The sequence below is a fragment of the Rhinatrema bivittatum genome, chromosome 9 (assembly GCF_901001135.1).
Source record: "Rhinatrema bivittatum chromosome 9, aRhiBiv1.1, whole genome shotgun sequence".
Lineage (NCBI taxonomy): Eukaryota > Metazoa > Chordata > Amphibia > Gymnophiona > Rhinatrematidae > Rhinatrema > Rhinatrema bivittatum.
Window position 1 is genome coordinate 24263330 of NC_042623.1, and position 13882 is coordinate 24277211.

Genomic DNA, 13882 nt, shown 5'->3' on the forward strand with positions numbered 1-13882 from the left:
AACTGTGACATCTTAGAGGAATGACATCAGGCCATAAACCATGACAACCAGTTAGAGCTCTATTTACTTATGGGATATATCTCATATACAAGAGTTTCCCTGTGCAGGCAGAGGGCTTAGGATGCCCTCTGAAGTACTGCGCCACTGCCTGGCAGGATTATAGATTTTTTTTTTTAAATTAGGTTTAGTCCACCTGCTTTGGCAATGGCTGTAATGTTTTGGTGTACCCAATGGGCTCGGCTGGCAAGGCGTTAACCCTTCATATTGTACAGGTTCTCATCAATCTCAAGTCTCCATCATCATCATTTATTTATATCATGCTTTTCCTGCAGAGGAGCTCAAAGCGTGTTACATCACATCTGCGCTTTACAATGAATACAGAATACATCAGTAAATGAAATTCAACAGGTATAAATAGGGACCTTCATTTTTGGGTTTTATTTTTTTAATTTTTCCTGGGAATTTATCAGGGTTTATTATGACAGGAACAAAAGCAGGAGAAAAATCAGTGGAAAAACTTGACATTATTTTTCCGGGTAAATATTGGAGTTTATTTTGGTGGGTAGAAGCCAGGACAATAAAACAATATTAAGCAGATTTTACCACTCACCCAGTCAGCAGCATCCCCATCTCTGCTCCCAACCCCTAACATATCCCTTTCTCTCCACACACCTTGAGAATTTCCCTCTCCCCCCCCCCCCCCCCCCCCAATTGTAACAGCATTGCTTCTTATTAGTAGTGGCTTCAGACTTCTCTCTCCCTGGTCAGCATGCTTACTGAGGCTTCTATGCTATGCAGCAGTGCACTTCTGCTTTTGTGCAGGGCCAGGGATCCTGCTGGGAAGTGGCTTCTGGTGAGCATGGCCCTCTTCAAATGCTGCATTGGCGGTACCAAGCAGCAGGCACTTTGCCTGCTTAGGGGTAAAGAAGATGCAGGCAGACACTCTCCGGTGTCACATGAGCGACACTGGAGAGCAAGTGCTTTCGCTGGTGGGGTGCGGGATTTGAAATACTTCAGGTGCTTTGGCCCACACTGGCTTCCAGCAGTTGCTAGAGGCCTTAAAACATCTTCAGCTCTGGAGCTACTTTTTTAATCAGTCTAAAATTAGGGTGAAAATCAGTTTAAACATATTATCACTTTTAGAAAAATCTGGAAATGTATGGGTGAAAATCCATTTAAACTGAAAACAAAGGAGCCTAGGTGTAAGTTATAGACATTATAGATACAGATATTACAACAAAACACAGGCTTTACAAGACACAGAGTACATCCATGATTGAAAATTCTATGCATGCAATCCGTGTCAAGTACATTTGAGGAAATGCTGTGGTGACAAAGGCTGATGTATGTTGTGGTGGGTGTGTTGTAGTGTGGCTTTTTCAAGTCAAAAAGCCATAAAGAGACATGCTCAACTTATGGCTCAGACCAGAGGTAAGCAAGTCTTATCCTGGAGTGACTCAAATAGGTGTGTTTTTCAAAATATCCACAATTAATATGGATGAGATATATTTGCACACAATGAGGCAGTGTATGCAAATATACCTTATACATATTCTTTAAAGATATCCTGAAAACCAGATCTGTTTGTGGCACTCCAAGATTGGAGTTGCCTACCTCTGTCAAATCTTATGATAGATCTTAGAAAGAGGTTGAGTAGCAGTGCCCAAAATGATGCTAACCTATCAGCAAGATACCATAGCAAGAGAAGTTTCTCATGCATTTCTACGGTGAGGGCAATAAGAAGGCAAGTGTAACCTCTCACCTTTATAAGAATGCTATGACTTTGAATGGGAAAAAAACACAACTTCCGCCCTAGTTAAAGATGGCGCTGAAAGCGCTCGTGCTACCGGTTCACGTGATCGGCGTTCTATTGGCTGCGCTCCCCGCGCCCCACCACCAAAGTTCCATGTGGTTTAGCCTTGCCAGGAGGAAAATCCTAACGAGCGAGGCGGCAGAAGGAGGAGGCGCGCATGCGCAGAGGTGAGCGCGGTAGTTGCGTGCCGGTCGGCGAGTGTGTGGGGTTGGTGGTTTGTTTGGGGGGGTTTTTTTTTCTCCTTTCGTTTCGATTGTACGGCGCCGTGCACGGGAAGGCCAGGCCGCGCCCCCGGGGTGTGGGTGGGCGTTTTATCTTGTCCCTTGGCTCGCTCCGGCGCGCGGCGTTTTTCCATGCCCACCACCAACCCTGAGAGTCAGCCAGGGGCCGGGCCTGTCAGTGCTCTTAGGTTCGGGAGGATTCCGGGTCAGCCCGTGCCAGACAGTTTGCACCGGAGTCCTGGAAGATGGGGGGAAAAAATGGAAACAATTTTTTGCTTAGAAAAAAAAGGGAGAAAGTAACAAGCGTTTTTTTTTAAATTTTGAAACTCAGAAATACGACCTCAGTTTTTAGAAGAGTAAGGAGCACTTTAAAAAAAATTTTTTTTTGAGGCCTTACGCATTTTCAAAAAGGGATTAAAAACTTCCTGCACGCTGAAACTGACATCAGGTTCCCGCTGCAGAAGGTAGAAGGATGCTTGGCTTCATCTGAGAAACGGGTCTGTCTTCTGTGTTGTTTTGTTCCCTTTCTCGTCTATTAATTGTGTTTTTGTTTTGTCTCTATCCTTCAGAGATGATGCAGGAAGAGCACGATCACTCGCCGTCTCTCATTGACCGTACCATAAAAATGAGGAAAGAAGCAGAAGCCAGGAAAGTGGTATTAGCTTGGGGTCTCCTCAATGTTTCTATAGCTGGCATGATTTATACAGAAATGTAAGTTTCTCTATCACTTCTTGACCCATGCATTTTCTTAAATCTGAAGTTAATGGCTTTAGGTATTATGTACAGTGTAGTTACTGTCAGGCTGATGCAGAAAGGTGCATTTGGCCCAACACGGTTTTATCTGCAGCTGTGCACTCCTTTTTTGCTTGTAAACCTTAGAGCTGATGCAGTAAGTAGTTTTGTACATGGAAAGGGCCCGATGCAGTAAATATGCGAAGAAAGCGGGTGCTGAACAGTCAGTGCCTCTTTCTTAACGTGCCCCCAAGGAGGGTGCGTAAGTAAGGAGGTGCTAGGGTTGCTTGCATGCCCCTAGTGCCTCCTTGCTAACGAGAACCCGATCGGCGTCGGCAGTCCGCCGGTTAGGAAAACCAATGCTGAGTTTATCGGCATGTTTTCCTAAAAGCCGTACAGCCAGGGGGTTCAGGAAACGGACACTTGTCATTTGAGTGTCTATTTCCTGTACCTGACTGCCAGTGTGTGTTGTTTTTTTCCCCTCCTATTTTTTAACTTTAATTTTGTTTTTCCTCCTACTTAATATCACACTGTATTGCATCGGCCCCAAAATGTGTAGGTAAAACTGGGGAATACAGCTTAGCCTTCACATGGAAATCCCATGCAAATGAGGGCATTAATTACTACTCCTCGATTCAGAGACCTGTGCTGTGCATGCTTTCTTAGCACTGGAATCCTAACTCCTGGGTCATAGAGGGTGTTAAGTTTCCAGCACTATTGTGCCAACATCTAAAATTTAAAAAAAAAGGTTTTCCACGTCATTGCCACTTAGGACTCAATTCATTTGCATAGCATCAGCTTAGTACAACTGGAATTTAAAAAAATAATCCGCTTGTTAAAAATGAGTGGTGACATGTGTGTGTTAATGCTCAGATTAAGAACATAAGAAATTGCCATGCTGGGACAGACCAAGGGTCCATCAAGCCCAGCATCCTGTTTCCAACAGAGGCCAAAAACCAGGCCACAAGAACCTGGCAATTACCCAAACACTAAGAAGAACCCATGCTACTGATGCAATTAATAGCAGTGGCTATTTTCTAAGACAGCTTGATTAATAGCAGGTAATGGACTTCTCCAAGAACTTATCCAAACCTTTTTTGAACCCAGCTACACTAACTGCACTAACTACCTTCTCTGGCAACAAATTCCAGAGCTTTATTGTGCGTTGAGTAAAAAAGAATTTTCTTCGATTAGTCTTAAATGTGTTACTTGCTAACTTCATGGAATGCCCCCTAGTCCTTCTATTATTCGAAAGTGTAAATAACCGAGTCACATCTACTCGTTCAAGACCTCTCATGATCTTAAAGACCTCTATCATATCCCCCCTCAGCTGTCTCTTCTCCAAGCTGAACAGCCCTAACCTCTTCAGCCTTTCCTCATAGGGGAGCTGTTCCATCCCCTTTATCATTTTGGTTGCCCTTCTCTGTACCTTCTCCATCGCAACTATATCTTTTTTGAGATTACTGCATCAGCCTGTGTTATGTATGTTTTAATGCTTCTTTTAAACACTGTAATCTGCCTTGAGCTTTGGGGGAAAAGTGGAATATCAGATATTAATAAATGTTTGTCTTGACTACACTGTAAATTCCTTGGAGCTTGGACTGACTCTTCTGTGTGTCTGCAGTGCTGCATATATCTGATAGGGCTTTAAAAATGATAATACTAGTTAGTTCACTTAGATATATGGAAGTAAAGATCTGCACACAAGTTGTAGGCAGTAACCTTTTTGGATGTATTACATTAATATATTGATGACTATTAGTTTTTGGAAATTATACTACCTTCATTTATAATACATGTGCTGAGGAGGATGATGCCTGAATATATACAGTGCATTCAGAAAGTATTCAGCCCCCCTTCACTTTTTAAACTTTTTGTTACTTTAGAGTCTTATTCTAAAATGGACAAACATTGTTCTCCTTCCTCAGTCTCCACAGAATCCCCCTTTAATGACAAAGCAAAATCAGGTTTGTAGAAATTTGTGCAAATTGATGATGATAAAAAACAAAAACCTTACATTTACATAAGTTTTTAGACCCTTTGCTATGACCCTCAAAGTTGAGGTCACGTGCATCCTGTTTCCATTGATCATCCTTGAAATGTTTCTTCAACTTGATTGGAGTCCACTTGTGGTAAATTCAATTGATTGGATATGATTTGGAAAGGCACACAACTTGTCTATATAAGGTCTCAGAGTTGACCGTGCATGTCAGGAAAATCAAAGCCATGAAGTCGAAGGAATTGTCTGTAGACCTCTGGGACAGGATTGCGAGGAAGCCCAGATCTTGGGGGAAAGGGTACAAAATAATTGCTGCGGCATTGAAGGTCCCAAAGAACACAGAAGCCTCCTCCATTATTAAATGGAAGACGTTTGGAACCACCAGGACTCTTCCTAAAGCCTATCTGCAGCACTCCACCAGTTGGGCCTTTATGGTATAGTGGCCAGACAGAAGCTGCCACTTAGTAAAAGGCACATAACAGCCTGCTTGGAGTTTGCTAAAAGGCACTTAAAGGACTCTCAGTGCATGAGAAACAAGATTCTCTGGTCTGATGAAACCAAGATTGAGCTCTGGCCTGAATGCCAAATGTCATGTTTGGAGGAAACCAGGCACTGCTCATCACCTAGCAAATAGCATCCCTATGGTAAAACGTGGTGGCAACATCATGCTGAAGGGATTTTTTTCAGCTGCAGAAACTGGGAGACTAGTTAGGATCAAGGGAAAGATGAACGGAGCAAAGTACAGAAAGATCTTTGATGAAAACCTGCTCCAGAGCACTCTGGACCTCAGACTGGGGCAGTGATTCACCTTCTAAGAGGACAACGGCCCTAAGCACACAGCCAGGACTACGCAGGAGTGGCTTTGACACAAGTCTGTAAATGTCCTTGAGTGGCCTACACTTGAGTTTGATCGACCATTTCTGGAGAGACCTGAAAATAACTATGCATTGATGCTCCCTATCAAACCTGACAGAGCTTGAGAGGATCTGCAGAGAAGAATGGGAGAAAATCCCCAAATCCAGGTGTGCCAAGATTGTTGCATTGTACCCAAGAAGACTAGAGGCTGCAAAAGGTGCTTCAACAAAGTACTGAGTAAAGGGTCTGAATACTTATAAATGTGATCTTTTCAGTTGTTTTTCTGCAAATTAATAAAAATTTCTACAAACCTGATTTTACTTTCATTATGGGATATTGTGTGTAGATTGAGGGGGGAGAAAAATGCATATTCAATTTAGAATACGGCTGTAATTTAACAATGTGGAAAAAGTAAAGGGGTCTGAATACTTTCTGAATGAACTGTAATTATAGGTTACATAATATCTGGTTTTCAAGATCCTTGGAGTTAAGGGTCAGTAAACCAGTAGGTGATACCTTTTTTATTGGATTAAGTTAGTACGTGTGTGATAGGCAGGCTAAATCTTGAAAGCTTATCGGATCAGTGAAGAAACAGAGTTAACACATATAGAAGTCTGTATCTATTAATGAGTGGTTTAAACATGGTAATGGCAGATAAAGACCAATTAGCCCAGTTTATTTCTTTTCCACACTGCAGGGGTGTTAAATCCCAGCTGCCAGCCATTTAAAACTCGACACTACAATTTTGCTCCTTATTTCTTACTGATTCTCTACCATCCTGAGTAGATGAGCATACAAGATCTCATACTTAATCCAACACTTAGGCTCTTCCTCCCCTCCCCCTAGTTTCTTATTACCAGAATTAGTGAGGCTGTTGTCCATACAGATACACCACCGGAGCCCCCGCATGGGGTTCTAGCCCATAGCTTCCACTTGTAGCGAATTCTAGCCATTCAGAGGTGACAGAGGACCCTTTGTCAGTCACAGTCTTCATCATTGGAGTCTTGGTTTAGAATTCCATCACCTCTGGGCTGTGAAGCGGGTTCAACGGGCTTACACTCTGATTTCCCCTCCCCCTTCCATAACTCCCAGAACACGTGTCTCCTCTGGAAGATTTCTCATATTCCAGATTTATGGACAAATTGGGAAAAGCTCTAGGAGTAAGCGTCTGTAAGGACAAAGACCCTCGCACAAATGTTTTGGGTCTCCTCCAAATTTTGGAAACGCCAGAGGAAGCCAGCAGCTCTTCCGGGCCATCAAATCCTGCAAGAGCTATAAATGAGAATGTGAGAGAGATCCTGTTACCTGCACTCGAGTAGCAAGGACTCTTGGCCTTCTATACAGGGTGCAAAAAATCTCCTGTCAATCGGTTGTAGTAGAATCGGTTTTAAAGAAAGCGAAGAAAGCAAGGATATACTCATAAGCTGCCAGGGCAAATTTTCTCGAAATAGCATATGGCTGAGTTCTCTTGTCACTTTCTGGGATTTTATACATGGGTGATGGAGAGGAGAACTCGGAATGTGCTGCTCTTGGTGAGTTTTTTTTTTTTTTCCTTTCCTTTGCCTTCCTTGTTTAAAAGCAAAGGGGGGAGAGCATTTTGAGGAGGACGACACCTTAAATAATCTCGTTTTACTTAATAGAAGCAGGTATAGGAGAGAAACATGACTGAAGTATTATGAAGTTTGATTATATGTGATGTCATAGAAATCGGTGCTTGCAATTGCAAATCGTTGGGGGCCAGATGGACGAAGCTTGATTCCCCATAGACTCGGGAGCACAGTTCTCAAATCAGTTTGCCCTGGTGAGAGAGGACTTATTTGGGTACATCCCAGTAGGTGAAAATTGCCTTCTCCTTGGTGAGTGTGGATTTGTGCCCAGAAAGTTTTCATCTGATTCATTTTTGGCTCAAACAAAAATTCAACACACTAGTTCTAAAATTCCTATTTTCAAAAGTGTATGCAGATAAATTCTGATGTACATGTACAAAACTGGATTTTTTGCATGCAAGTTCTTGTTTACTTAAAATCAGACTTTGTGTGCAAAAGATTTACATGCACGGACTTCTGAAGACAAATGTAACACACGCGCATCCCTGTGGGTGGGTGAAAGTGCACGTGCTGTTTTACCTCCTGTGTACTTTAGACACGAGTGGAAAGAGCAGAAGGTACACGCAGGGATTTCAGATTTCGCAGGTACTTCTGTATTTGCAGTGTTTTACTGCCTGAGGTTTGAAAGGCAAACTTTGGATATTTAATTTGCAGGCATATCCATGGACCTGCAGTTTCAAAATTGTCCCTAAAATGGGGGGAAAACCTCGTCTAGTAGATCTGTGCCTTGCTGTGCATCTTCTCTTCATGTCCATGTGTGCACACACTCCTCCCTCCCCCCCCCCCCCCCCCCCCCCCCCCCCATATTCCATGTACTTTAATGAAGCAAGGACTCCTGCTGGAATTTGCAAAAGCACCAGGCTCGGCCCTTTTTTAATGGTTTATAAATGGATTGACATTCAGGAAGACTGCAGAGAACCTCTCAAAAACAGTTTACTTAAATATTCTAATTCATTCTGTTTACAAAAAAAATTCTTAATTGTCTTTTTTTTTTTTTTTTGTTTTAAATTTACAGGACTGGTAAACTGATAAGCTCATACTATAACGTCACTTACTGGCCACTCTGGTATATTGGTAAGCGCTTTCTTTATGTTGCGCCATGTCGAAGGCAATGCAGGTATACCTGGCAATACTTGGTCGTATTGGTGGTGCTGTAAAAATGTTCACCCACTCTTGATGGGGGAGAGAGAAAGGAAGTGATGGGTGAAGAATACGCTTGGAAATGGTTCTGGCATCTGTAATTTGCTCTCGGAGCTTTTCATTACTTTGTCTTACACTCTAGACTTAATTTAAAATTTGCCTTAAAATGTTTACAAGGCCTGCGCGAGCCAAAACCGGGAGATATGTGCACAGGTTGGGCCACCGTGCACGTTGAGCGGATTTTAAAAAGCCCCCAAGGACGTGCGTGTTGCCCGCTGCACACAAGTAAAAAGTTTACGGAAAGGGCGGAGCGTAGGTGTGTCGGGGCCTGGCCAAGGAATGTGCTCGTCCTTCCTCGTGCTGGGATCCCCTGCCGCGTAAACTTACTTCTGCTAGGGATGGCGTGTAAGTAGTAAAACACAAATATCTAGGCATGTCAGGCTTTAAGGGTTGGGGCTAATGGGGAAAGGGAGGCTATTAAATTAGGGGAGTTTGGAGCTCCTATCCCTTAACTGGGAAAAGTAGCTATGGCATTGGTGCCCGTTCCTTGTAAAATTCCCCCACTTACACAGTAGATGCGGCATATGTGTGCATGCATACACCCGTCCAGCCTAGTTTATATACAAACACATGTTATAAAATACCACACGTCTGAGGCGGGTCGATGAAAGTGCGCCCTATTTAAAAGTTACCGTCTTTCAGGCTGATCCAATAAATATGCGCGGAAAACAGGTGCTCGGTGTTTAGCATTTGCTTTCTTAACGCACCCCCAGCCACCTCTCCAGGGCGCGTGATCGAATATTTAAATGAGGGGTGATGCTAAAAAGGAGGTGCTAGGGACAAATGAGTGTCCCTAGCACCTCAAAGGCATCAAGTGCACAAGAGAGGTGGCTGTCAAACGGGTTGGGAAAATGGATGTTCAATCTACAAGCGTCCATTTTTTTTTCTCCCGCTACCGGCATATACATGGCCTGGACCATGCGCGTGTGTGTGTATTAGACATCAAGATTTGTTTTTCAAAGACTTTTTTTTTTTTTTTTCTTTCAATGTACCCTTGAGTGTGACATTAAATTTGCCACGTTGCAAGGGTGTATTTGGCTGCAGGGAAAACTTTTGGATTGCAGCGATTAGCTAATAGCCTCATCTACATGAATTTCCATGTGATGAGTGCTATTAGCTATGCGGTGATCTGGTCACGGTTTGGAAGCACTAATCCCCGTATTGGATAGGGGGTTATGGACACGCATCCAGTTGCATGTTAAGCCAAGCGCAGAGGCTAGAGCACAGTAATGGATTGGCCAGCTTATGTGGTTGCATATCACTGCACAGAGAAGCTTCTTTGTTGTAGCAGAGAAATTGCCAAACTTTTGTGTGTTCCCACCCCAGGTCAACTTTTCTGACTTGTAAATCTTCCGTGCTGCTGCGCTTCATTTTGAAAAAATGTAACCAAAAAATCTTAAGTATTAAGATTCCCACTATCATTAGCTAAACTGCATAATTTTATTTGACTGACTGGACTATAATATAAACGTAGTCAGCCCTAGTATTAAGGGGTGTTTGCACTGAGAAGAATATGGGCACTGTTTACTGTGTGGATTTCTTTTAACCTGGTTTTTAAAGAGAAAAGGAATCTCTCAAAGGGGAAAGACCCTTTCCTGTTCTTACCCAGATCACTCCAGACAAGTGAGTTTTTTATTTATTTATTTGGGACTCTTATATACCGATATTCATGTAACAAGTTGCAAATCAATTCGGTTTACATTATAACATAGCAACCAGCGCAAACGAATGCGTTACATAAAACAAGGATGCATAACCTGGGTCGAGTGACAAGGGGGACTAAATGGAAAACAATGCAAAACAATGCAAAAAAATGTACAATGCAAAAAAAATGCAAAAGTGAGTTTTGCGTTTCTGCCAGCAGATGGAGGCAGAGAACAAAAACTTTGAGGCACTGCTATATATGAGTGCCACCTGCAGTTCCTCAGTATTTCTCTGACTCCAGCAGATGGTAGAGGTGAAACCTGCAGTCTGACAAAAAAAAGGTAGAGATAAGAAGGAAAGTCAGAGTTTGGACTGAGGCTCCCTGAGGTAAATTTGTGGACCATCCCTCAGGTGGAGCTGGGCGACCAGGGGATTGGTAACCCTTGTCTGGCTGCAGCCCGCTGCTTCCGGCGGCCCTGATAGTCAGAGGACTGGTTCCCTCGTTGCCTCTGAGGTAGTCTCCTTTTACGCCATTGTCCTCTGACAAGAAAGTACTCCTGTTTACTTTAAGTTTTTAAAAGTAAAAAAAAGTCTGGGTGGTGGGGGCGCTTTCGGCAGCAGGAACTGTCTGCACTGAGAGGAGGGAGAGAAATAGGAAAAAGCGAGCTATCATTGGGGGAGCCGGGTGTGTGGGAAAGGTTTGCTGTGCGCTGGTCGGGCCTGTGTGGTTCGGTGGTCAAACCATGTGTGCTGCCTTCTTTTTCTGTTCGGTGTGCTCAGGCGGATTTTCTTTTGTAGTGCCGCTGCTTTTGCCGTGTGAGCAATGGTGCTGAAGCCACTCAAGGCTGCTTGTAAAGCATGCAGTCTCTGGACCTGGAGGCTGAATGCGTGTTCCCTGTGTTCCAGCTGTACTTCGAGGGAAGAGGGAACCTCCTCAGGAGCAGCTGGCGAAAAGAGGATCTCCAGATCTTTAGGGCTCATGGCAGTTGTCCCAGGAGGACTGAATAGTGTGGCCATGCCTGAGGAGGACCGCAGTCAGAGGCCTTCAGGGAGCCCAGGGATTCCCCCCTCCTGTGGAACAGTAGAGGATCAAGACAAGGGAGGATAGTCAGATGGGAGTGTGCAAGGTCAGGGTTCTGACGATCTGGAGGAGTTCTCTCCGGAATTTGTCATTCTCCTGCGTAAGGCCTTTCTTGCGAGGAAGGGAGCAGAGGGGAAGCGATCAAGAGAGTGGCAGCCATATTGCTCTTCCAAAAAGCTGAAGATGGTTTCTTCAGGAGGCTCTGGGGACCTACTCAAGTGCCTGGGCCTTGGTTTTGCTGCAGGAACCAAGAACGATGCCATGGATTTGGACAAGACTGATGATCCCGCAGGATGATCCAGCAAATCCTCATGGAGCAGACCCGGATGTGGATGCAGATCTGAATGCTAATAGACTACCATGATCCGGTTGTGATACCGGTGATGGAGAGAGATGAACCTAGGGTGGTCCACTTGTTTAAGAAGGAAGAGCTGTCTCTTCTCATTCCCCAGGTTTTGGAGGAGCTAGGGGTTAAGGTCGCTTAAGAGTTGGATAATGACAGAGTGAATCTGGTCCTGGATGGGCTGCGAGGTTCTCATAGTGCCTTCCTGCTGCTTAAGAAAATTCAGAAACTGGTAAACCGAGAATGTGACTTCCTGTCGGTAGGGCAATGGTGAAGCTTTACCTGTTGATGGAGGAGACCCTGGATCTGCTAAGGCTTCCGAAAGTGGATGCTGCAGTTTCCGCTGTTACCAAGAAGACAACTATTCCAGTGGCTGGTTCAGCTGCCCTGAAGGATGTCCTGGATCACAAATTGGTCAATCCATATCTGGACAACTGGCTTATTCGGGCAAAAACGGAGGAGTGCGGTGGGTTATGGACAGGTTGAGTTCGCTGGGTTGGGTGATAAATTTGATGGTGTCATCTGGTTCCAACCCAGCCATTGTATTATCTGGGAGCGCAATTTGATACCCAGAGAGGCAGGGTGTTTCTGACCTCAGAATAACAAAGGTGCAGGTGAAGCGTCTGCTACATCTGCCAGTGTCCAAAGTCTGGGATTATTTGCAGCTCCATGGCTTCCATGTTGGACTTTGTTCTGTGGGCCTTTGCTCGCATGCAACCTTTTGCAAAAGGTGCTCTTGTCTAGGTGGAATCTGTGGTCTGAGGAATATCACCTTGCCTTTACCTCTTCGAGACTAATCCAATCTCTCGTGGTGGCTCTTTTGGGGGGGGGGGGGGTGGAGGGGCTAGATGCTCTAGTGTGCCTGTGGCTGATGGGAGTCTTGCTATGTGCTTCCGCCTTGGCCACTCGTCTATCGAGTCTTGCAGAGCTTAGAGATGCATCCAGGGAAGGTGGTGCTGATGGTGTCGGAGTGGCTGTGTTGGCTGTGATTCATGGATCTGGCCTGTCTCACGTTAGACAGGCCTCTCAGGTTGGCTCATCTGCCAGGTTTGCTTCAACAAGGACCTATATTTTCGGATTCGGAGGACCACTTTTGTCTCACCGCTTGCCTTTTGGGAGGTGGCGGTTGCGCCTGAAAGGATATTCTGAGCCAGTTATTTCCACACTGCTTCAGGCTAGAAGGCCTTCTACTTGTCTGGCATACGTCAAGGTCTGGAAGGTATTTGAGTTTTGGTGTTTGCAGCAGCAGCTGGGTCCCCTAACTGGACATTCCTCACATCTTGGCCTTTTTACAGCAGGGTTTGTCAAAGGGGGTAGCTTATAGTTTGCTCCGCGTTAAGGTTTCAGCCTTGAGTCACCTCAGGGGCAAGTTGCGGGGGAGGTCTTTGGCCTCTCATCCTGATGTTGTTCAGTTCCTGAATGGAGTCAATCATTTGTGTCCTCCTGCACAGAAGTTATGTCTGGATTGGAATCTCAGCTTAATGCTGTGAGTGCTTTGTGGGTGTCCATTTGAGCCCTTATGGGAAGTGTCATTGAAGGACCTGACTTGAAGGCAGTGTTTCTGGTAGCCATATGTTTGGCCAGACGGATTTCAGAGCTTCAGGCTCTGTCTTGCAGGGACTCCTTTTTTCGTATTTCTTACGACCGGGTGACGCTGTGAACGGTTCCGTTCTTTTTACCAAAGGTGGCTTCTTCCTTTTATGAATCAGTTGATGGAATTTCCGGCCTTTCCGGAGTGGTCTAGGAAGTCACTGCAGGAAAGGGAGCTTCATATTTTGGATGTGCATCAGACCCTATTGCAGTATCTTAGTCACTGACAGTTTTCAGTAGTCAGATCATCTTTTTGTGATCGGTGGCACAAAGAAAGGAGAGTTTATAAAGCCACGATTTCTCTTTGGCTGAAGGAGACCATTTGCTCCGCTTATAATTGTACGGGTCGTGAAATTCGGGAAGGTCTGCGAGCGCATTCTATTAGGGCGCAGGCAGTCTCTTGGGCAGAGTGTCTGTTTCCTTAGGAGATATGCAAAACCGTGGCGTGGTCCTCACTTCATACTTTCACTAAGCATTACCGATTGGACGTTTGGGCGCAGGAAGATGAGACCTTTAGTGAGTGTTCTGCACGCAAGTCTTTCGGGTTCCCGCCCAGTCTAGGAGTGCTTGGGTACATCCCACTTGTCTGGACTGATCTGGGTGTGAACAGGAAAGGAAAATTGGTTCTTACCTGCTAATTTTCATTCCTCTAGGAAAGCTTATATCAGAAATTTGCAGACTGTAAATAAGTTGAGATGTTGAAGTTAAGCGGTTATCAGTGTCTTTCTGGAAGCAGGAGAGGCTCCAGTTCAGGGGGTTCCAACCCTGAGTTACCTGTTTGCCCTGAAAAGAGGGAA

At 44.7% G+C, this 13882-nt stretch overlaps 1 protein-coding gene across 4 annotated transcripts in view; it reads left to right on the plus strand.

Annotated features, from left to right (window-relative positions):
* The first annotated feature begins 388 nt into the window (after positions 1 to 388).
* Positions 389 to 13882, plus strand: part of TMEM209 (transmembrane protein 209) — a 73238-nt gene continuing 59744 nt past the window's right edge. For 2 of the 4 annotated variants that reach the window (XM_029616294.1, XM_029616298.1), the window contains exons 1-3: positions 1824 to 1980; positions 2604 to 2745; positions 8243 to 8301. In XM_029616294.1, the coding sequence (XP_029472154.1) occupies positions 1971 to 1980; positions 2604 to 2745; positions 8243 to 8301 (211 nt within the window). In that variant the 5' untranslated portion in view covers positions 1824 to 1970. Of the gene's footprint in view, positions 409 to 1823; positions 1981 to 2037; positions 2499 to 2603; positions 2746 to 8242; positions 8302 to 13882 lie in introns of those variants that run through there. The other 2 variants (XM_029616297.1, XM_029616295.1) reach the window with 2 other exon arrangements.